Genomic DNA, 22495 nt, shown 5'->3' on the forward strand with positions numbered 1-22495 from the left:
CTTTGGAGTGCACGGCACAAACATGGCCTATATGGAAAAGTCACTATGCGGGACAACTGGAGCTGTGAGCTGATTGGCTGGCTAAAAGTGAGGTAAGGTACTGCATACTTCATGTTGTATGAACAACCATGGTGTGCTGTGTGAAAGAGATTGGGGCAAGGAGAGAAAAAGGGAGGGGAGAGGGTTTGAGCTGAGAGAGATAGAAAGAGAGAGAGATGCTGTTGCCAGGGAACAGCAGCCACATAGAGGACGACAGAAAACAACTGCAGGATTATCCAGCAGAGTAAAGGATACGGAGACCAAAGCTCATCTCCCCCAAGTTACTGTAGGGACAATTAAACTGGTGCCGTGGAGGATTTTGTTTAAAGGGAAACAATTTGGAACTGATGAAATTGTGAGGTGGTACATGAATACACATGAAGACAAAAATGGAAGCTGGAGAAAACGACCATGGTGCCAGAGCAGATGCATTCCCATTAAAGGAATTTTGTGTCTTGGTGGGTTGAGAAGTGGGCTGTGGGCTCATTCGTCACGGCCAATCTCTCTCCAACAAAGGTGGCCGGAGCAGGAGGAGAGGAGGGGTGATCCACAACAGAGGTCTCCCCTGTCTTCAGACACCTGCTGCCTGCTAGTTGCTAACACTGAGGACACTGTAGGACTGTGTCTACTTTGCATGAGTGTGTATGCATATAAATTAATGAAAGACAGACTGACCCATGCTTCTCAGTTGATATGGGAGATTCTTGCCTGAAATCCTTGCATCTGTGACCAAGGAGGAAAAAGACACTCAGACATAGACCTGAGGGAGATTTGGATCTCTCATCGTTCATGTGAGTAAACGCATTACTCAAACACACACGCTTTATTTAACATTTTTAAATTCTGCTTGCTGCACAGGTCAGACTTCTGGTACTGATAATACAAATACTAGATTTTCTTTATTAATATCTAAAATTATTTCAATGTTTTTTATGGGATGTTCTGTTTGGGGTGACCTACAAAGGCAGTGGAGCCATTTTATTGTAAAGTTGATGCATAGCAACTATGATTGTATTGGATTTCGATGAAATTGATAAACATCAATTTGTCTACGTTGCTTCCAAATATGATATAATGGTGCATCCTATAATTTTTGCTTCATTCTTCATGACCAAAGATCTGTGAAGATCCAGATTACCTTTATTCACAAGTACTGGTGCCAAAAACACCATGATCACATTCATATTAAAAATGCTATATCCAACCTTATTGAATGAGTATTTTTGAAAAATGTCTTCATTATGTCTTTTCTAATATACAGGTATTGTTTTTTATGCATTTAAAAGGATGTTGACCTCTCTTGTAGCCATAGCATACCTTGATTGAATCCTGTGTATTGCATTTTCCTTGACTAACATTGAGGGGAATGAATTCATCTGCTCTGGTCAGTTCACGGTACAGCTCCTACATGTGCTTTATGTCTTTGCAAACCTTCACTCCACTCATGCTGTCTCTTCCTAAATATTACCTTAATTGAGGATTTTGAAGTGATCTGCCAAACTACAGAAACTCCTCAAAAATAATAGATTTAATATCAAGAGTACATGATGTTATTTGGCTCCGGTGCAACCAGAAAAAAACATTAAACGGTTAAGAGTGAGCGGTGCTTAGAAAATCTATCCAGTTTTTACATTGAAAAAACTGACAATAAAGAAACAGTGGAAAATAAAGTATGCATTTATTGCATGATTTCACAAAACACCACAACGAAGGGAAATAAAATAACTAATTCAGCCTTTTTTATAATTGCGTTGATGAGATGATAAGAGGTGCAAGAATGAAGCAGGTATTAGTAAAACACTACAGCAGATGAGCCACTTTTGACAGATTTTGACACAGATTCGGAAGCATTTGATTTGTCTGCGGCAATATTTCTCTGTGTTTAATTGTTGCAACATTTTCCCAAAATCCATTAACACAAGGGTAGAAAACTTCCACTAGCTATACAGACTGATTTTACATAGAAGTCTGGTGTGTCACTGTCATATTTCTTGACATCATTGTTGGATCTAGTAAATTCAAAGCAGCAGAAGACCTATTGTTGTCACCGCCTATTGTGCAGTCAGTTATTAGGCTCTGTATTTCCCCTCACATTTCATCAGAACGTCACATATTTTCAACCTTTAGTGGATGGGTGAATGAATGTTATTTCTGTAGAATAAAGCCTCCAGTGTTAATGGAGATCAAAAGGTAGGAGTGTGGAAGGATTACGGAGCAAAGAGGGAGGATTAAGCCAGAACATGGTTCTCCACACTGGCCTCTTAAATTCCACATTGAAGGAAGTTTGTCCGTAATGTCTGACTTTGAGGGGAGCAGAGCCCAGAAAACGGGCTCTTTCCCAGTCTGTCACATGGGTCTCACATGCGCTTTTGTGGGCAGGGGTTTGGAAAACCATGTGATCCATAATGGTTTCAGCCTTTAAATTGTAGTGAAAGAGAGTTAATTATTTTATCAAAAATCCCTCCTTTAGGGCAAGGTGTTTCTCTAGCCTTGCAGTAACTTTTATCTTGACATGATACACATAAATGTTGTTGATTAATAGACGATTTTCCACACTTGTCCAGATCCGTGTTCTTCCCTCTGAGGGATGGGCACAACGGAAGCAACTCTACGAATGGAGCACATGGAAGTAAAAGACGAGTGGCAGGATGAAGACTTCCCCAGGTCAGATCCTTGAATTTAGTATTATTTCATAAAACTTTTACTGATGTGAGAAATATGCACAAAGATTGACGTTGGAAGATTCAAGCTATGTAACAATATTGGTATTTCAAGATGAACATGTCTGGACAATATGTAAAAATCTATCATACTTTTTTGCAGACATACTCTTTATATATATATATATATATATATATATTTTGTTATGGTCTGGCTCTGAAACCACAACAAATGAAAGGGAAGCAACGCCAAAGATAACTTAAAAGGGAATTTATTTAACAAAAATCATAACTGGTTGGGGAAGAAGGGGAGAGAGTGGCAGGGAGACAGAAAGAATGAGCTGCTTAGTCAAAGAAAGTGGTGCATCTTAAGGTGGATCTGATGTCATCTGGAGACACTGGCCAGCTGCCTCCACTTCCAATCAGCACCAATTAAGGAGTCCAAAACATGGATGTTAGAGACCCAAAGGAAAAGGCCTTGGGCCGTAACAATATATAATATATTTAATTTTACTTTGCTTATGTAGATGTAGCTGTCCTGTGTCCAGTTAAACTTTTTTTTCCAAATACAAATTTGGAAAGTGTGGCATGCATTTGTACTTAAACCCCCTTTTCCCGATACCGCTATATAAAATAATTAAATGGCTTGCCAAGCTATTCAACTCATAAATTGAGTCTACAGGTAATTTAACCTCAGCATGAATACTGCTGCTCTGTGAAGGCTCTAGTTTTGTTGGAAAACATTAGCAAACAGACAGCATCATAAACGCAGCAGAGAGTTTAAAAATAAAACTTTAGACAATTGTAAATCAATTGGCATATTAAACAATATTTGAAGCTTTGAACATCTTCCAAAACATCCATAAAATGGAAAAAGTATGGCACAACTGCAACCTTACCAAGACAAAGTCATCCACCTGAACTAAAAAGCTGAGCATGGAGAACTCCAAGACTCCCTTGGTAACTCTGGAGGAGCTGTGGAGAAGAACTGCTCAATAGCTGTGAGAATCTATTGGTCTTGCACTCTACAAATCTGTCATATAGTAGATGAATAGTAATGGAGAAAGGTGGGGGGAAGTTATTTCAAAGGAAAGAAGGAGATAAGAGTAGAAAATATTGAACGTACAGTTTTCTTTATGGGATGTTACAAACGAGCGTATAAAACAAAGATATATAGTTATATCCTCAAGACATAAATGATCCAACAGCAAAGAGTCTTTTGTAATTTCTTGCTGGCTACAATAACATAGGAAAAGAAATGGCTAGTCGATGTGTGCAGGCTGGAATGCGGAGCTTATCAGGAGAAAATGAAGTGGCAGGGTTTCTGTGGTGGAAATCAATCCTGGGCTCCCTCCTCCTCCTCCCTCCTTCCTTATTCCTCATCAAATAGGAAGGCAGGAAGCAGGGGCGCAGGTGCAGCTCCGTCCATAAATGGTCTGAGCCTACGTCATGTGATGCATCAGCAGTGAATGATCAACAACACCACCCTAGGAAAATGGTTGCAGCTTTTGGCCAAAGACACAGGCAGTGACAGCAGATAGATAGCACAGATAGATGCTCTGCTTTAATGTTTTTTTGTCCCCACAAGCTGGTCGGAAGGGGAATGAGCAAGCAAACCTAATATAGATCAAAAAGCTTAACTGAATCGGCTCTGACAAAAGCTGCATCGTTCTCTCTCCTGCAGGTAAGCTTAATTTGTTATTTGAGTTCATAGACTGGTGATGATGCAAAGATGAAGAAAAGAGAAGATTGTTCCTTTTGTTAAAAATGATCAAGTATCCTGCAGTGAGCCCTCATTTTTGCAGAAAGGCTTTATTTTTGGACAAAGGAGGCATTGCACCAGTAATCGCTGCATGAGTCCTCAGGGAGTATGGAGTCAGACTCAAGCCTGCTTCTGTGAACTGCAGTCTGTGTGTTCCGGGCTTGTGGGAACCACATGCAGTCACACAATGTACATAAGAACAGTTTTTTTCATGATTGTGCACTAAAATCAAATGTGTAGAACAGCCCAGCTGGTATTATAAAAACACATCTTTATGCTGCCCCTTGCAAAACGAAACTTTTTCACGTGTTGTCATGTTATAACCATAAAGCCTAATTTTTATTTTATTGAGATCTGAAATAACTTACCAACACAACATAGTACATAGTTGTGAAGATGAAGGAGGAACATAAGTGGTTTTCCAAAAGATTTGCAAATAAAAATAGGATGAATGTGCTTTGTATTTGTTTTCTGCGAAAAACTTTCAAAGAGGAATCTGCTTGTATTCCATTACACCTACAAGTTATGACTACTAACTTAATACATCTATACTTTAACATTTTTTTCCCCATTCTTCTTTATAAAATTGCTAATCAGATTGGATGTAAAGTTTCCGTCAACAGCATGTCTTACCACAGGTTCCTAGTTGAATTTAGCTCTGGTTGCGTTTTGTTGATGTTCTGCTGGATGGTTTATGGTTTGATTAAATCACAAATTATTTGAATTCTGAATTCAGTTGGTTGAATTAGATTGTGTTTTGGGGTGCCACACTAAAAGTGGCTGAAGACAAAGGCAGGCAAAATTTTTCAAATGTTTATTTGTTGATAAAACATTAAGACAGCCATGTATCCATTGCCATTCGATTTGCAGCGTTATGCGCTACTTTGCTTCCATCTTGTTGTATAAAATCCCACTGGTATGCATAAAAGCTTGTGGTTTTAGTGTGACGAAATATGAGAAAGGACATTTCCAAAACAGGAAAAGTTTGCATTATTTTGCTTGTTTAATACCAACGATAGGCATGTGAAACAAAAAGAAGCTGATTTTTAAATCGTGCTTCTCTGCTTTTACAGTAAATATCTTGAAGGGGACTAAAGATGGGGCTTTTTTGTATGCAAAGATGTTTTTTCCATCTTCCCTTTCTTATCTTCTTTACCTCTACTCCCCCTATTTTGTCCTCTGAAATCCATGGCAGCTCTGTAATCTTCTAGTCTCCAAAGCAAGACTTTAATAAGCACTTTTGCCCATCTGCTTACTCCTCTTGTCCCAGATTAGTGGCAAGATCCCCACTTTGACTAGTTCATTAAACATCACTCTAAGCACAACAGTTCCTGTCATAATGAGTCTGTGGTTTAAGACCGGTGTGCCAAACTTAATTAAGCCTGTCTTCCCTCCAGGCCTCTCCCTGAGTACGGAGATATGGACTCCTCCTGTGGACTCACAGACAACAGAGTCTGTAAGTACAGAACTATCACTGGCTAGTATTGATGTAATGCTGCTTGAATTTGTCATAAAAGGAGTCTTGCTTTTTAATTTATTGCTGAAGCTCCTCCTAATTCCTTACACGTGAGCCCACCTGGAGGAGGCGGTGGCGTGGGTTCGTCTCACCGCAAACGCCGCACCCTAGTGGCCCCTGAGATGAATCTGTCCTTGGATCAAAGTGAAGGCTCTCTGCTGTCAGATGATTTCCTGGACACCCCAGACGACCTGGACATCAACGTGGATGACATTGACACACCAGATGAAACGGATTCACTGGAGTTCATAACCAACGGCAATGACCTTGAGTGGGAAGGTGGGTAGTAAATTCGTATATGCACAGTTTTTAATCAGAGAAAGAAAGGTCAATGATTTAGAAAACAGAGCTACATCTTTTCAGAAAAGTATTTCCTTATTGTGAGCTGTGTTTTGCAACCAGTTTCTCTAAAAACAAAATCATTTCAAAGTGAACAAATGAAAGACATTTTGTTCTATCAGCTGACTTCTTGATCAAAAACCTTGGATCTACCATTCCGGACTCAGACATGATTAATAAAGAGGCTCTAAATCTTTGTCCAAATTGATATGCTAATGACAAAAATAAAATGTGGCAAATTTAAAGCCACTACCCACACCTTTCAGCAAAAGCTCAGCTAGAGAACATGTCATAGTCAGTTTTAATAAAATAATTTAATGAGTAACTACACTGCTAAAAATTACCTTCCATGTACACATTCTTCTGATGACTTTGCACAAGCACAAGGCAACTAAGCAGATTTAATTTTGAGTCCATCTATTTATACTTTTCATGTTTTTCCTCTTTATCTCCATGATTTTAATCTAATTTTATGTCCATGGCAAAATCTGTCATCAGCAATTATGTTAGCCGGGTCATCCTTAATTGGCCGGTATCCAAAAAGCAAATAAAAGGGACATAATGCTTCAGATTTCTACTTTGGCCAAAGCAATTCACTCAAACCCCAGACTGTCTCCTGTCCAGATGACACGCCGGTGGCTTCAGCCAAGGCGGGTCCGGGTGGAGGCTCCGGTGCGCCGGCTGAGGACGGGAATGCGAACAACGGGCGACTGTGGAGAACTGTGATTATCGGAGAGCAGGAGCACCGTATCGATATGCAGATCATCAAACCGTACCTCCGGGTCATCACACACGGAGGTCTGTGTCAGCTGGACAATGTTTGGACATTTGATTTAAAGATATTAACTCAGAAGGATTATCCTTTGCTTCGCTCGTCAGGTTATTATGGAGAAGGCCTGAATGCCATCATTGTGTTCTCTGCTTGTTACCTGCCTGACAGCAGCTGTCCAGACTACCACTACATCATGGAAAACCTCTTTCTGTACGACTGTTCGACAGATCAGATCAGATTTTTTTAAATACTGCAAACTTGTAACCATAAAGTAAATTCTCACCCTTTCCACCTGCAGATATGTGGTCAGCAGTCTTGAGATGCTGGTGGCCGAAGACTACTTGATCATTTACATGAATGGAGCCACCCCTCGGAGTAAGATGCCTGGAATCAGCTGGCTGAAAAAGTGCTACCAAATGATTGACAGAAGGTAAGCAAATGAGAAATGTATTAAGAAGACTAACATTCAGTACCAACTTAGGTTTTTAATTCTTATCCTGAAAGCTGCATTAGGGACGCTCTGCTCTGTAAAACCAACAAATATTTTTTCTCCAAGGTCAGAGAGAAATGTGTGACACTGATAATGACACATTTGACAGAGACAGCAATAGAAGCTGTCATGTTGTCCATCAGTAAGCTGAAGGTGACTCACGGCTGCATTTAGAACAGGAAGGAGTTGGGAAACCAGTTATTAATGTTCAGTGTCTTCTATGTCTGCTAATTTCGGTTGAATGTTCACTTATATCTGGAAAACACGGCTTTTAATTCACTCTGTTTTTAATTTTTACAAATGGCAGGTTGAGGAAGAACCTCAAGTCTCTGGTCATCGCTCATCCTACGTGGTTTATACGCACAGTTTTGGCGATATCCAGGCCTTTCATCAGGTAACAGCAGCAAGGCAATCTCTGAATGCCTCCATCCGGAAAGACAACAATGGGCTTATTTGTATCATCAGTGTTCAATCGAAGGTTTATTGGAGGTTTAGAAAATCCTGCAGTGTCCCCCTTTGCAAGTGGTTTCATTTTTCACCCTTCAACTTTAAGCACTCAGTATTATCTGGAAGCTTACAAACTTCAGGTTGCTCTGTAGATAGGACATCTTCCTGTATCTGTGGCTCACACGTGTTGCCACACCTCGTCCTGTATCTAATGCGTTGATGTTCTTCTCTATACCTACTGCACACTGCTGGCAGGTCTAGCACATACTGCTCTGGGCGAGTTTCTTCTTTTCCCCTCAGCATTTCAAAATAAAGCTAGACCAAATTAAAACCGAGTTAGGGACTATCAGGATAAATAAAAGTGATCCAATACAAAAACACAAGTGTTAAGTAATCAGTCATATGGCTGCTATTTGCTGTAACTCATCTGTTTCCCTCTGTCACTTTCTCCAGTGTGAAGTTCATGAATAAGATCCGGTACGTCCACAGTTTGGATGAACTTGCAGAGATTGTTCCCATGGAGCACGTCCATGTTCCCGAGTGTGTGATGCAGTAAGTACATTTCACCGCTAGATGGAGCTAAAGGAAAACAAACAGCAGTTACAACAGTTGTAAAACAATGATTCATGTAAATGTACCTAGGTTTAATAGGCTTACTGCTATTCTTAGATTTAAAGGTTGTAACTGCGCTCTACTTGTTTTTAGATATGATGAAGAAAGGATTAAAGCCCGGAGAGAAAGGTAAAAATGCAGATTTATTTTATGTGGTTTAAATGACAACGCAATAACCCTCATGCATCAAACTTGATAGCATCCAAACCTTTGCTTAAGGGTTTTACATTTATTTACCTGTTGCACACAATTGTCTCTGGATTCTTACAAAAGTGAGCACCACCAGAAAGGCTTAGAAAAGCTGTTTTTATGTGTCGGTGTGGGTGTGCAGGATGGAGCAGGAGCGGCGACAGCAAGAGCAGCAGTCAGTCCCACACGGGCCAATTAAAAGCTCTGTGAGGTACAGGACCATACGCTTCTGAATCCTGGCATATTTTACAGTGTGGATATACATCTGACTCAGGTATCTGGTGCCCTGCTTTTAGAAGTTCTCACTGTCTTTGTTTTTCTATTTTTCAGGCCAAAATCAATGATTGTGGAGCAATGATTGTGAGAAGGACAAGACCTTGAAAGTCCAGGTAAAATGAGCCCCATGTTGTTTTTCCTATCTTAGCCACAAGATGACTCTGTTCTGTAATGAGTTTATCACATTACCAACTAGTCTCCACTCAGATATTAAACTCCAGCCTGCGGATTGCACTTTACAGAGTTGTGTGTGTATACCATGAAATAGGTATTTATAACCCCATTAATCATTTTTACATTTCATCAAGGCAAATTTGATTTTATCTCAAGTTTGACTTGATTTGCCAATAAAAGCAGTGCAGAATAAGAAGGGGTTAAACAAAACCTTGGTTTTCAAATTTATTACAAATAAAATTGCAAGCCTGCATATCACCAAGAACACACCATCCCCATGGTAATACATGGTGGTAGCAATGTTATGCTGTGGGGATAATTTTCTTCAGCAGGGATGGTGTTGGTGGGTCAAAGTTCAGAACCGAAATCTCCCCGAGTGTTTGTGAACTTTATGTCCATGGATGCTCTACATCCAGTGTGAGTGAGCTTGATTTGTTTTGCACAGAAGGAAGGGCAAACAATTTCAGATATGCAAACCTGGTAGGGACAATACTCCCCATGCAACTGCAGCTAGTAAAAATGACTTGGAGACCGAGTGCAAGTTACATATTAAATAATATCCACTACTTTGTGTCAGTGCGGCCCATACAGCTTGCGGTTGAAAGATGCAACATGTAAAAAGTTCAGATGGTATGAATATTTTTTGCAAATTTGTGTTTCGATAAAAAGGTTCAAAATCAAGCATTTTAGCTCATGAACATACATCAGAGCTATTTGTGTCTTTTAGATCTTACAAGAATCTTTATATTTTTACAATAAGAAACATTTACTATTGCATATTTAAATAGCTCTGATGTATGTTGCATAAAGCTAAATTGTCCTTTTCTTTGCTCTACATATGTCTACAATTTAGTGGTGCTGTTGTAATTTTGAAAACTTTTAGATCAACTACTTAATATTTTAACAAAGTTTCAAGATCTAAAAAGTTGTTTCATGACAATAGTTTAAGTACGTTTTAGGTTTTGTGTAAATTAGATTTATTTTTTCTAGGGGATTTTAAGGTAAACAAATGTGAATGTTATAGCTGCTGCTGGCTGAAACACAATCATGACTCAGTTGCCTAAAACCCAAATTACTGGACTGAATGGTAATGTAACACACCGCAGGAGCATTTCACCGGCTCAGACTGGCTTTAGACAGTTTGAACTGGTTTCAGCCAGCAGCCTGGGAGATACACTGTAAACACAACAGCAAGATGCAACTTTCAAAATGTCATACAAAGACGAATGAGTAGTGTCAAAATGTTGCCAGAGAAAATGATTCTCTAGAATAGGCCTACTATTATATGCAGAGATTGGTGAACAGTAAGCTGTAACAGAATGAAACAAATCATGCACATCTCTTCAGCCCTGTCTCCACCAATAAAACAAAATTATTGGGATAGTCTTAAAGCTTCAACTAGCTGTAATTTTACCTCAAACAATGAGTGATCTTTGATCCCCAGAACTGTGACAGCCCGTAATGCAGCCAACAAAGAGCCACTGCCATCCTAAACACAGTTATAGCCTGAGCCATTATGTTTTATTGTTCCCCGTTCCTTTAAATGCTGCAAAGCTTTGAAAGTGAAAAGCCTTCCCCACCCAACAAATCCCCAGACTCAGCACTGTACAAAAATACACAGAAACCCAGGCATTACCATTGTTACCACCATGACAACCTATTTTTGTTGTTGGAGAGTCCTGCACAGGCTTCAGCAAAAATGTCCTGTTTATTATGGAGAACAAATATTGACATAAAAATCCACTTTAACTTTCATACCAGAATATGTAAGGCTTGCAATTACTCCCTCATCTGTGTTTTGCCATTTGTACAGTCAGACTTGTTTAAAAGGGCTTAGTTATTTCTTTTTATAAAGATGAAATAAATAGATTAATGGAGTCAATTGTTTTTTGCATGGAAAGGATCAAGTAGATTTTGCATACATCTTTAAAATCTGTGTTTTACATTCCAACATTTGTTTGCGTGCATACAGGGGGTGACGGAGAGAGACATCTAGCAAGTCGACACTTCCTCCCTTATTTTATGCATAACCAGCTGATTTCTCATTTTGCTCCCCAGTCAGAAGTCATATGATATTCAAAGTGGGATACTCTCCCAGCTTGAAAATGTACGACAAGTGGCTGTTCTGTTACAGAAGCTGTTTTCATTGGAAGTTGTCGCTGCCTATTGCAGGACCTGATTTGGGATTCATATTGAATTGTTGGACCATGATGAGGCATTTAATTGATTTTGTTTTTTGTTTTTTTTTCAGTGATGTAATTTATGTTAAGAAAGATGATCACTCTCTCTGATTCAATAATAAAGCATAAATCAGAGTAACTGAAAAAATGCACTTTTTAACTTTGGTGGCAAAAATATGAACGTTTTTAAGATGCAACATGTTGGGGAGGAGAGATTTTATGTGAGTGAGAGCACCACTAAAACAAACTGCTCTCTCTCACTCCAGGTTTTTGAAGATATAATTGTGTCAGATGTAGCAAAGTGAAAGATGCCTTCATCTCTCTTTCTTTTTACCTCATAGCTGCTGTATCTTTAAGGCCTTTCCAAGCTCTGTCTTAATTGTTCTGGTATTTTTAAAAGGTCCAAATATACCAACATTTCTTTATATCAGTCTTTTCTCTTTCTGGCTTCAGTTGCTGTGTGAACTATTACTTGTACTGTATTGTGGACTATGATGTGCCTGCATTGTACTGATTACACATCTGCATTTTCTAATCTGAAAAAGATCTATAAGACAAATTAGCAGAAACATAGTTTGTAGGTGAGAGCAAACTGCAGACAGGGCAAACCTTTAAGTCAAATTTTCACTTTGCTTCCTTCCACATTCATGTTCTTGTAGACTGAATAGATACTAACAGAGCACATGCAGAGATTCCACTTTAGATTGGACATGGGGAATAAAATGCATCAAATTTCTATCTAATGCATTTCTTTTAAGATGTTAGTTTTCTGCTTTGACTTAAAAACACTATGTTGCAAAAAGTATTTGCTCACCTGCTTTTGCAGACATTTGAAATTGCCTTCCTACTTCTAATCCGTAGAGTTTAAAGTGATTTCAGAACACCCTTTGCATCTGCAGCAGCTTCTGATCATCTGGGAAGACTTTACATAAGGTTTAGGTATGGTTTTATGGTATTTTAGACCATTCTTCCAATATTGCATTACTGAGGTCAGACACGACTGTTGGAGAATACCTGGCTTACAGTCTAATTCATATCAGAGAGATGTTCTGTTGGGTTGAGTTGATTCATAACTCCAAAGAACAGAGGCCAGTGTTGGCTTGCTTCACACCACCACTACTGAGGTTTTCCATCACCTTTGGTTCTGTAACACATGGGTGGAGCTGCTTGTTCATGGAGACCCACTTCACAAAGCTCTCTAAATGAAGTTTTTGAGCTAATCTTTAGGCCACATGATATTTGGTGATTCTGCAGAAACTATGACCTTCAGCGTCTGCTATCCCCTCTCTTTGATTACAAGACTTGCCACATCATGGCCATTTTTGTGTAACACCAATAAGTATTTAGTTGAGAGAAAATATCACACTGGGATTGACTGTACGCCTTGCAGCGACCTATTCTTTCACAAATGTTGAAAGAAGCAGTCTGCAGGCCTGGGTCTGGGATTGTGGCTGAAAAAGTGGCTGAATCAACCAACTGCAAGGATTTGATGGGGGTGAGCAAACTCTATTTGCAATATGTAGTATTTTTATTTAATCTTAGATAAATAAGATTTATGCAGCTTTGAATTTTGCCCATTTGGAGAGTACCATCTTCACCTTGTTTTTACTAAAAGCAGAAATATCGAAACAAGATTGAACGATTAGAGAATCCATTTTATTGTTATGTTTTCTGTATTTACAGTCTCTTGATTTATACGGGAAGAGAACATTGTAACCACATGCCTGGTAACGTTTGTGTTGTTGATGTTGATTTGCACTACTGCATTTGGTTCCTTACAGAATGTTCCTGTTTTATGTTCAATGACTGTTTTTTTTAATCATGTTATGAACATAACCCATGTATTTAGCATGTTGCATAAAGTAAGCAGTTTCAAAAAAATTCAGTTAAAATTCAGTTAACTTTTTTTAAGCAGGAATTCTGCACAACGGGTTCAACCTTTTTTTTTTTTGTTTTGTTTTTCTAGGTATCAAGTTTTCACATTGTTTCCAAATAGTCTGGTTTTGTGGCTGAACAGAGTGCCTATTGTTGAACTCGACTGATATCTAAAGAGATACCAGAATGTAAAGTGAAGCATTTTGTGTTTTCTTTTTTTATTTATGATCTACCAATGCCATGAGAAATGCTGGCATAAACCTGTCCTGTAGCTCTTCTGAAATAAAGATCCTCATTTTGACTGTAAAAGCACAACACAAACATATGTCTATCATTTTACTGTAAATTGTTTGCTCAGATTAAAATGATCATGTGATATCTCACTTGTCATGGTCTAAAACTGGCTGTAAATATGGCAAAAAAATAAAAAATAAATCCTTCAAGGTCCTGGCATGTTTTTGTTTGTAAAGCGTTTTTGTCCGTTTGACCTGTTAGACCCTAAAACGTGCTCCTGTGTCTACTGTAAACCGCTGTGTTATGAAAACAGCTACTGGGAATTATATCTGAACAACAGACTTAGAGAATGAAGATGGGCAATTTTTCCTTACAGAAAACATAGTGTGCATATGTTGTAAAGTAGCTTAAAATCAATAACCTTTCACCATTTCAGCTGGTCAGATTGTAACCTGCATGTCTGAGCAGGGCTGTGTGACGGTTGAGATAAGACAAACGTGAAGTGTGTCTTATCTTGGTCAGGAGGAGTTTTGTAACGGCATAAGATCTAGAGATTTGTCACAATTCACTACAGCCCTCCCTGGGACACATATTAATCTAGAAGAATCAATCTCTGGACAAGTATTCAAAGTCCAGACACGTAGAGACAATAGTAAGCCCAGGGCAACATTTTATGATTGTATATTGAATTAAGTTTCAATTAAAGCAGTTGCTTTCCTGCATGTAACCCGACTTTACAGACATGAACACTTTATTTTTTATTTAAATAAAACATTTATGGCAGAGATAAAATCATTCAGCAGGTAGCATATCATTGCCCTAATTCCCATTTGAACCACTGACATGTGGCCCAATTACTGGGTTTCCATTTAACTTGCTGTCTAATAAAAAAAAGCTCACTGTCCTCAAATACCTGACACACATATGTGAGATAATTGTGTCACAAGAACTGACACTCACAAAGTAATGCAATATTAAATGCATTTTTTTCTTGACATGCATATAATTAATATATATTTGAATTTATTCATATTTTTTTTGCATTAAAAACAGGCAAATCAGTCTACTATATATGTAAACAATTCCATTAGGCTTTGGGTGTTTGATTTTGGTAATTCTAACTGACCTAAACACAGAAAAGAAAAAAAAAATGTTTTTATTCCTGTATGTAAACTTCTGGTTTCAGCTGTAACTATTTTGGTGGTGTGATAAGCTTTTGCTTCTAAATAACATTTTTCCAAGGCCAAGTTTGTTTAGCTAGCTGCCATTTACTGTAATGTGACCTTAACTGTGAGCACATCAGCAGACATCTCCCTAAAAATGACACATCACACAGTTGTTATTTTAGTGCATCCATTCGACACCATCAATGGTAGTTTTCCACAGCTGTAGCCTCAGGAGGAGGATTAACTGCTGAATGGAAGAGTACGGACCGCAGCAGGTGTGGGGGAAATATGTAAATACGTGGTGGTCCTCGCGCGCTGATTGGCTGTCGTTGAGTGACTGCGTGGGATCTGATTGGCTGGCTTGAGGAGGCACGTAGCACGGGGGGGAAAGTATGCAGCAGCACGCTGTAGCACGAGAACGCCCGGTGCCTGCGTAAGCTGTGACGGAATAGGAGGCAGGCTGGATATAAAGTGAAATGCCTCGAGGTACAATTCAGTAAAGAGACAAGCGGAGAGAACACCATCAGGACTACAAATCAAATTTAAATACTTTTAAAAAACTTTATATCTCTTGGAGTTTCGTCCAGAGTTTGGTGTTTCAGATCTTTATATCAACTCACGTCTGGGAAGACTGTCCGAAGAAGAAGAAAAGATGAAATGCATTATAGGAATTGGCGGGTAGGTGTCCTTTACTTTACAAATGAGGAGCTTTTTAAAAAAAAAAATATAGCTATACATTATTTGTAATTCCTGCTGTAAAAGTTGCAGAAAAGTTAAAACTTGCTTGTAGTAATGTTGAAACAAGTCATTCACTGTTTCTGTCTTTATTTAAAGGAACATATGTAGTTGTTTAAAAAAAACAACAAACGGTTTTTAACATTTAATCTGTCTCTAATTAAGGTTTTTGTAAGTTTATGGTTGATGTCATCTTAATGTCCACATGTTTTATCGGCCGCCCGCCGGAAAAATAATTAAAGTCACATCCGGTTTGGTTTGTTGTCATAAATCGAGCGGGACTTTTGAAAATTCACCGCGTGATTTTCTTCAAAAGTGGAGGGAGATTTATCTATTTCACCTACAGCCTCTACATTATTTACCTTTATTGTGTTTATCAGTTACTTTTTATTTAGGCCTTTTAGTGAGGGAGTTGTGGGTTTTTATTGCATTCTTGAAAAAACATTTTTGTTTGACTTTAAACAGAACTTTGTAATTTTTATTTTGAGCTCTTTACTGAGAAATGTTTTTATACAATTGTAACTCCTAAACTTGAAGCCATATTAATTAGTAGAATTAACAGATATTTTAGACAAAGTTACTTTTTTGAGATCAAAACCTAAATTACAATCTAAACAACACACACACAACTGTTATTTATCAGCTATTTGAAGTGAAGCAGTACTCATTTTGTGTAATTTTCTTTGTTTTTTACAGGGTTACTAATGGTGGTAAAACCACTCTGACTAATAAACTGATCCAGACTTTGCCCAACTGCTGTGTTGTGCACCAGGATGACTTTTTCAAGGTGAGTCTCACCGAGCGATTGGTTAGGTTTATTGGGTAATTTGGCATGTTTTCCATTCATTGCTACTGCCTGAGCTTTGTATGTAATCAGAGTGGAAGGTCTGGCCTTTGGAAGCCTTCCCTTCCCCCCATTTCCTTCATTCCCATGCAATTCCTTTTCTATGCTGATCACATTTTCTTTGTTCTTAAGTTTTCTATTATTTGCTTTTATTCTTAGTCTCTTCTAATCATCTAACTTAATACTAAATATAAATTTTTTTCTTCTTTTTATTTGTTCTCCACAATATTATATTTGCATACTAACTCTTGCTTAGTTTTATGCATGTCATCTGCTTTGTGCCTTCTGTTTTTGCCTTCCTCACACGTTTAGCCTAACCTTTGTGGCATGTGAGTGAGATCTGCAAGTGTTCAGAGCCGTGAGGTTCCAGCAATGTTTTATTGGTGACTGTTATTTCAGAAACCCGATCAAATAGAAGTCGGGGAGGACGGCTTTAGGCAGTGGGATGGTAAGACTTCACTGAAGACTGCCAGTGACTCATATTTGACCTTATATCTAATGTAGTAGACCCCATCCTCTGCAGTTGCATCAGTTAGAGCTAAAACACTCATTTGTAGTAACATCCAAGCAGCAAACACATCCATAAATCATTACAGCTGTTGTTGGGATTTTTTTCTAACTTTCTCTTGTTGTTTCTATTATTTTCTTTCTTTCTCTCTTCCTATCTCGTGCTCAACAGTGATCACAGCTATGGACATGGAAGCCATGACCAACACGATAAAAGGCTGGATGGAGAACCCGGCAAAGTTCGCCCGTTCCCACGGCGTCGCCCTGGCTCCTGTTCCCGACGTGGCCAACCCTGACGAGCAGATCCACATCCTGATCGTTGAGGGCTTCCTGCTCTACAACTACCGGTATGTTGATTGACTGTTTACTTTTTGCATGGCTGACTGTTCATTTGAATCGAGTTAGGGATGTAGCTCTTGTTTGTTCTTGCTGTGAATGCAGCAGCCATCTTGGCTAGGTTACAGCTTCTATGATGCAGACTAAAAGAAGTACCAGAGATTGAGCCATGTTGGTTCTCTGGAACCTGAAGATTTACGATTGCAGATGTTGTAAGGGTGTCGTTAGTTCTGTTGGGTCACGTGCTAATTTTGCATTGCTCCCATTTGCTCATGCTCACTAGCAAGCAGATTTGAGTTTGGTCTGCAGGCAGAGATAAGGCTTTCATCAGAAGGAGGTTCTGAGTGGTCGTTTGCAGTCACAGCAGGGTGGTGGGTACTCAGTGTACTAGTGATGAGTGTTAAGCAAGCTGCAGATATATAGATAAAGGACAGCATGAACAGTTGTGTAACTCTGCTCTTTTACATGGAGGACGTCATGTGACGTGTGGTCAACACCTTTGTTTCTCCCCTTTAGGCCCTTGCTGGATGTTTTCAACAAGTGCTATTACATCGCAATCCCCTACGAGGAGTGCAAAAGGAGGAGAAGGTGAGCTGATTTTGTGCTCTCACAGTGTTCTACATTAATCTTATTGGTCATTCACTTACTTTATTTATTATTGTGATTTTAGTACCAGACAATACACAGTCCCTGATCCTCCTGGCCTGTTTGACGGCCATGTGTGGCCCATGTACCTGAAGCACAGAAAGCAGATGGAAGACCTCGCTTTGAATATTGGTACGATGCGATCACTGTCCATGTTTGTAAGCCAAATCTCATCGTGGTGTCCCACCTGTCTGTGGTTGGAGTTTTTATCAGTTTGTGGTGTAAAAATGTGTTTTGTGTTTTGTCGCAGAGTACCTCGATGGTTTGAAATCCAAAGAAGAAATCTACGACCAGGTGTATGAGGACATTCAGAACAACCTGCTCAATCGTTTATAGGTAAGAAGGAAGGACTTGAAGTTTTGAAGTTGTGATGGGAAATGTATTTAAATATTTATAACATTTTGGATGTAAAATGTGAGACATTGTCTAACATTATTTAATTTATTTTGCAGCAGGAGGACTCTTCTTCACACCTGTACAGATTTTGTAAATACCCAATGATTCTTTTTTTATAATGTGTATTTTTTTTTTTTTGTACATAGAAAGGAGCCATGTTAACTTATGTTGTTTTTACCTTCTTCTCATGGACAAAATGTTTTTGTTTCATTAAAAGTTCACTAGTCGTCATTATTTTTGTCATGCCGTTGACCATTGTTGGACCACTGGTCTCCACCAGTGTCTCCTTCCAATAAACACACGAGTTTCTGTTAAATACAGATCATCAAAACATCTTTGTGTGGTTTTTGTTGTCTGTTTTACTATCAACATTTCTACTACTTAACTTAGCGTAGAAAAATAAGTTTAGTTTTCTGTAGTTGTATAATTGGTGGCATTTCTGAGATCAAAACCGATGTGAAAAATTTCCCCATCTCTTGCAGAGTTTTTGACAGTTTATAGATTAATCATAATGGCTGGTTTTCTTTTTGTTTGCCATTAATAAGTCACACTAATTAACTGCCTTTCTGACATGAAGTGCAATATATTCATCTACATACCTGAAACTCACTTTGGAAATGTTTTGATACTAAGATTTAAAAAATGGGAAATAAACTCTCAAAGTGAGATTTATAGAGTTACTCTATTTTAGAATTGATGTCAGTTTTTTTAAGTCTATAAAACATTCATGATTTAATAAGTGTGGCAATTATATTTTCTTGGAGCCAAACTGGTTTGAAAGCTCTTTTTTTTTTCAACTATGAAATGAAATCATTTGAAAACTTCATTTGCTTTTTTTATTTATTTTTTGTCTGGCAGAAACAAATCTGGAAGGGGATAGAGACCTTTGATGCTAAAATTACAATTAGTAAGTTGGTGGAAACAAATCAAAATATGCACTTTGTTTCTGAAAACGTCTGAAATAAAGTGGGAAAACAGTTTCTGACAAGTATGTAGAACATAATAAAGTTGAAAGATGGTTACAGGATCTGCTGAATGACAATGTTGGCTTCTGTGAATTTTATTAAGCTACTATCTTGTACACTAGTTGGTGTACAATTCAATTTCCCAGACACCTCCATAAAACAATCTAGGGGAAATCACTTAACTGAGACCCTTTGCATCTATTTTAGAAACAGGAAGCGCTCAGTCAAATCACTACTGTACGTCTGTCCTCATGGGTGTTTCCAGTTTTACAACCCCAAAATAACTGTCCTCACTCGTCTCAAGTAGATGCTGGAGTAGGTCACAGACTACCCAAAAGATTTAGGCTATTAGCACAAGCTTATACTCACTTACGGCTCATAGTTCTCTAAGCACGTGCTGCCGGTATCTCCTATATATGTTTCTGCACTACATGTATAAATAGATCAGGATAATTTCACATTTCCCTAAAGAGAACATCATGGTCAAGTGTAGGATGTCAGGTAAGTGTTAAATTTAAGCTTCCTCTCTCCAAAGTAGGTGGAAGTTCAATTACTTGAGATACATTTTTTCCCCACTCCCTTAAAGTTTTCAGCTTGCTTTAGTGATTGAAAATAGCTTGATAAAGTTTCCCAGCAGGTATTTCTCTCTCTGCCTGCTGCTCCTGATGAATCTGTCTGAAAAAATCTGCTGTGACTCAGGGATCCTGGCCATTTGTTGGCACCTTTTTGCAACAGCAGCCATTCTGACATCAGCTGTAGGTATATGTGATCTGTCATGTGGGTGTCATATGGATGCAGGGTGGCAAGGCGATTATTGTAACATCCTAACAGGTGGTGGCACACAAAACCCCCTTTGGCTTGGACTCACTGTGCTAAAAGTGACACCAGCATAGATGACGCCTGCCAGGACAAACACAAATAAAGACGCGTTTCACATAATGGAGCATCGCATTTCTGCGGTACGCTGTTGGAATAATTTTCCATCCCCATCAGAGGCGGCCCAGTGTGATTAGGTAGCTCCATTATCCCAAAGTGAGTAAAGAGCAGCCTCGGTGCAGAAAGCTTCCTGCAAAAACATGAGCTGATTTCATCTTTCCTCCAGCATAAGACAGAAGCCCTTTCACTATTTCCACCCAAGAATGAACCACAACTCTGAGGACATCTATTTCTGCTTTATTGCTGGTACTCGGTGTCCTCAATTACACATGTAAAAACACTGTAGAACTACGTCCTGTTTTTGTGGGCGTTACACGCCTTTTTTGGAACAGAGTGCTGTGCTGGGTGGTTTTACACCACACTGCATCACAATGAGACGATGTGCATAACGTGCTGCACGCAAGGCGGCGAGGAACACTGGAAACGAGCTTGATTAGAACAAAAGGTCCAACTGGTTTTCTGTCTGCAGAAAACAGTTTTGTGCATTTGGTCCATAATGGTACAGATTCAGAATATGATCGTGTGGATTGTTTAGTGCATGAAAAGTGTCTCTCTTAGTAGTGTAACTAATGAGATGTAAATGAAAGTGGCAGGCTGTAGTAATAATAATAATCTGCTCACAGTCTCAACTGAACCTTTGCCCTGTATTTATGTCCCACCGCAGGCACACATGCACAATGCTTTCCTCCTGTTTGTCACATTCATGCATGTGTACATATATATGTTTAGGCCGTTTAGAGTGAAGGAAGTCTGCTGTTAGTTCTTTGATTACAGAGTGTGCTACTGTCTTTTTTCACTGTTCCCTCTGACTGTGGCTGCCTGTCTGTCTGCACGTCTCGGCAGCCAGCATGACTAAGGACAAAATAGAAGGAAACAAAGGCAAAGGTGAAAGATTCTCACATTCCTTCAGTGTAGAAACTGTTTATTACCACAATCTGGCAGCGATTAGAGCTGGTGTTTGGTTTTTGTTCTTTTTTGTTGTTGTTTTGCTTTTTGTAGGGCTCATTCAAAGAGAAAAGATCTGAAATATGAGATAAGTAAAGCAGGATCGGAAACTGTTCTCATACGAGTGGTTAAGGTTTTTACAAAGTTGGGGTTTTTTTTACACAAAACATTAGGGGTTATTTATAATAGATAATTTCATGAAATATTGCACAACTACCCAAAAGCAGTTCTTTATTGTATTTTCACATTGTTCTTTCAAAGTCACCAACTCAGAGTTTTTGCAGCTCACACTATTATATTGAACACTGAACACTCTAAGGACATTTTACACAATGCAAAGTTTGTGTGTGATCTAGATGCCAGTGTTTGGGTAAGCATGTGTGACCTTTGAAGAAGAAACCTTAAACAGTCACCCATGATTGTTGAAGACTAAGGGAGAACATAATGGAGGACAATGCATTAAAAAAGCTTGTAAACCTCATTGAATTGAAACAGTGTGTTAAAAGGGAACGGCTTGGCCAAGATCCCCTCATAGAAAGAGCCCAAGAAAGTTTTACAGGAAACAATTATTTTAAATTATAGTATTGCAGGGAATTTACAGGGAGTTTGGCAAATAAAACGCATCGGCTTACTTGTTTGGACCAGGATTATGCAAGAATCCAATCCTTTGCTTAGATCCTGGTCACATTTCTAGAGACAGGTTACAATAAGGAAAAAATAATTTAATTTAATCTGAGTTCCACAGTTGCTCCAGTCACACTCCAATGTTGCTGACAGCAACATCTTTTTGAGTTCCCTGAGGATCTAAGAGCTGGAAAATTGGCATTATGAAATGCAAACAGTGTCACATATCTGTGTAGATTTTAAAGAGCGGCCTGTTGCTTAACAGCCTAAGATGGCAGCTAAATTAAACTCCACTGTTACGTGTGAGAGGGCTGTAAATAAACCTGACCTTAAAGTAACCCCTTCATGAAAAGAGACCTAATTATGTAACGTATCTAGGAAAAGTTATTGGATGGTTTATGGTTTGAATTTATTCTTAGTAATTCATTGATATTGTATATTAAACATTTTTCGCCTCATCATTGTTTTGAAACAGTGGAAAGGCCTCATATCTGATGAAGACCTCAAGAAACCTTGACTCACACGATTACGGAGGAAATGCCAGATTTTTTGTGGGGACTCAGCGCCCCCATCTGGCAGAAAGGTACATTAGAACTGTGATCACCGGACACTATTTTTTATTTCTAATACGCTAAGTAGGTTTAAAAAAAAAAAAAAAACTCACCTTAAATAAATGTTTGGTCTTTGGGCTGTCTGAGCTTAAGTTGTGTCGTTTTAGCTGACACTGACTTTATTGATTTTAACATTTTATGCTGAATTCACGTCCCTGTGTTTCCCCCCACCCCTAACGTTGCAGATAAAAAGGCATTGGAAGAAAAATGATACTTAATG

At 38.7% G+C, this 22495-nt stretch overlaps 2 protein-coding genes across 3 annotated transcripts; both read left to right on the top strand.

Moving 5' to 3' along the window:
• The first annotated feature begins 1804 nt into the window (after positions 1–1804).
• atcaya (ATCAY kinesin light chain interacting caytaxin a) lies at positions 1805–13774 on the top strand. 2 transcript variants are annotated; one of them, XM_088004990.1, is made up of 12 exons: positions 1805–2703; positions 5859–5917; positions 6008–6256; positions 6941–7114; positions 7196–7298; positions 7387–7518; positions 7886–7972; positions 8479–8577; positions 8731–8766; positions 8969–9037; positions 9157–9215; positions 11249–13774. In XM_088004990.1, the coding sequence occupies exons 1-11, from the start codon at positions 2627–2629 to the stop codon at positions 9182–9184; spliced, it is 1113 nt and encodes a 370-aa protein (XP_087861116.1). In that variant the 5' UTR covers positions 1805–2626; the 3' UTR covers positions 9185–9215; positions 11249–13774. The 2 variants fall into 2 exon arrangements, with proteins under 2 accessions (XP_087861116.1, XP_087861117.1); XM_088004991.1 differs by lacking the exon at positions 1805–2703 and adding an exon at positions 3939–4383.
• A 1417-nt stretch (positions 13775–15191) lies between these two features.
• mibp (muscle-specific beta 1 integrin binding protein) lies at positions 15192–18525 on the top strand. The gene is made up of 8 exons (XM_015013256.2): positions 15192–15409; positions 16163–16253; positions 16710–16758; positions 16990–17164; positions 17670–17741; positions 17824–17930; positions 18049–18134; positions 18251–18525. The coding sequence occupies exons 1-7, from the start codon at positions 15384–15386 to the stop codon at positions 18132–18134; spliced, it is 606 nt and encodes a 201-aa protein (XP_014868742.2). The 5' UTR covers positions 15192–15383; the 3' UTR covers positions 18251–18525.
• The last annotated feature ends 3970 nt before the right edge of the window (positions 18526–22495 follow it).

This window comes from Poecilia mexicana, unplaced genomic scaffold, assembly GCF_051168715.1.
Source record: "Poecilia mexicana isolate PSO_F unplaced genomic scaffold, ASM5116871v1 scaffold_4, whole genome shotgun sequence".
Lineage (NCBI taxonomy): Eukaryota > Metazoa > Chordata > Actinopteri > Cyprinodontiformes > Poeciliidae > Poecilia > Poecilia mexicana.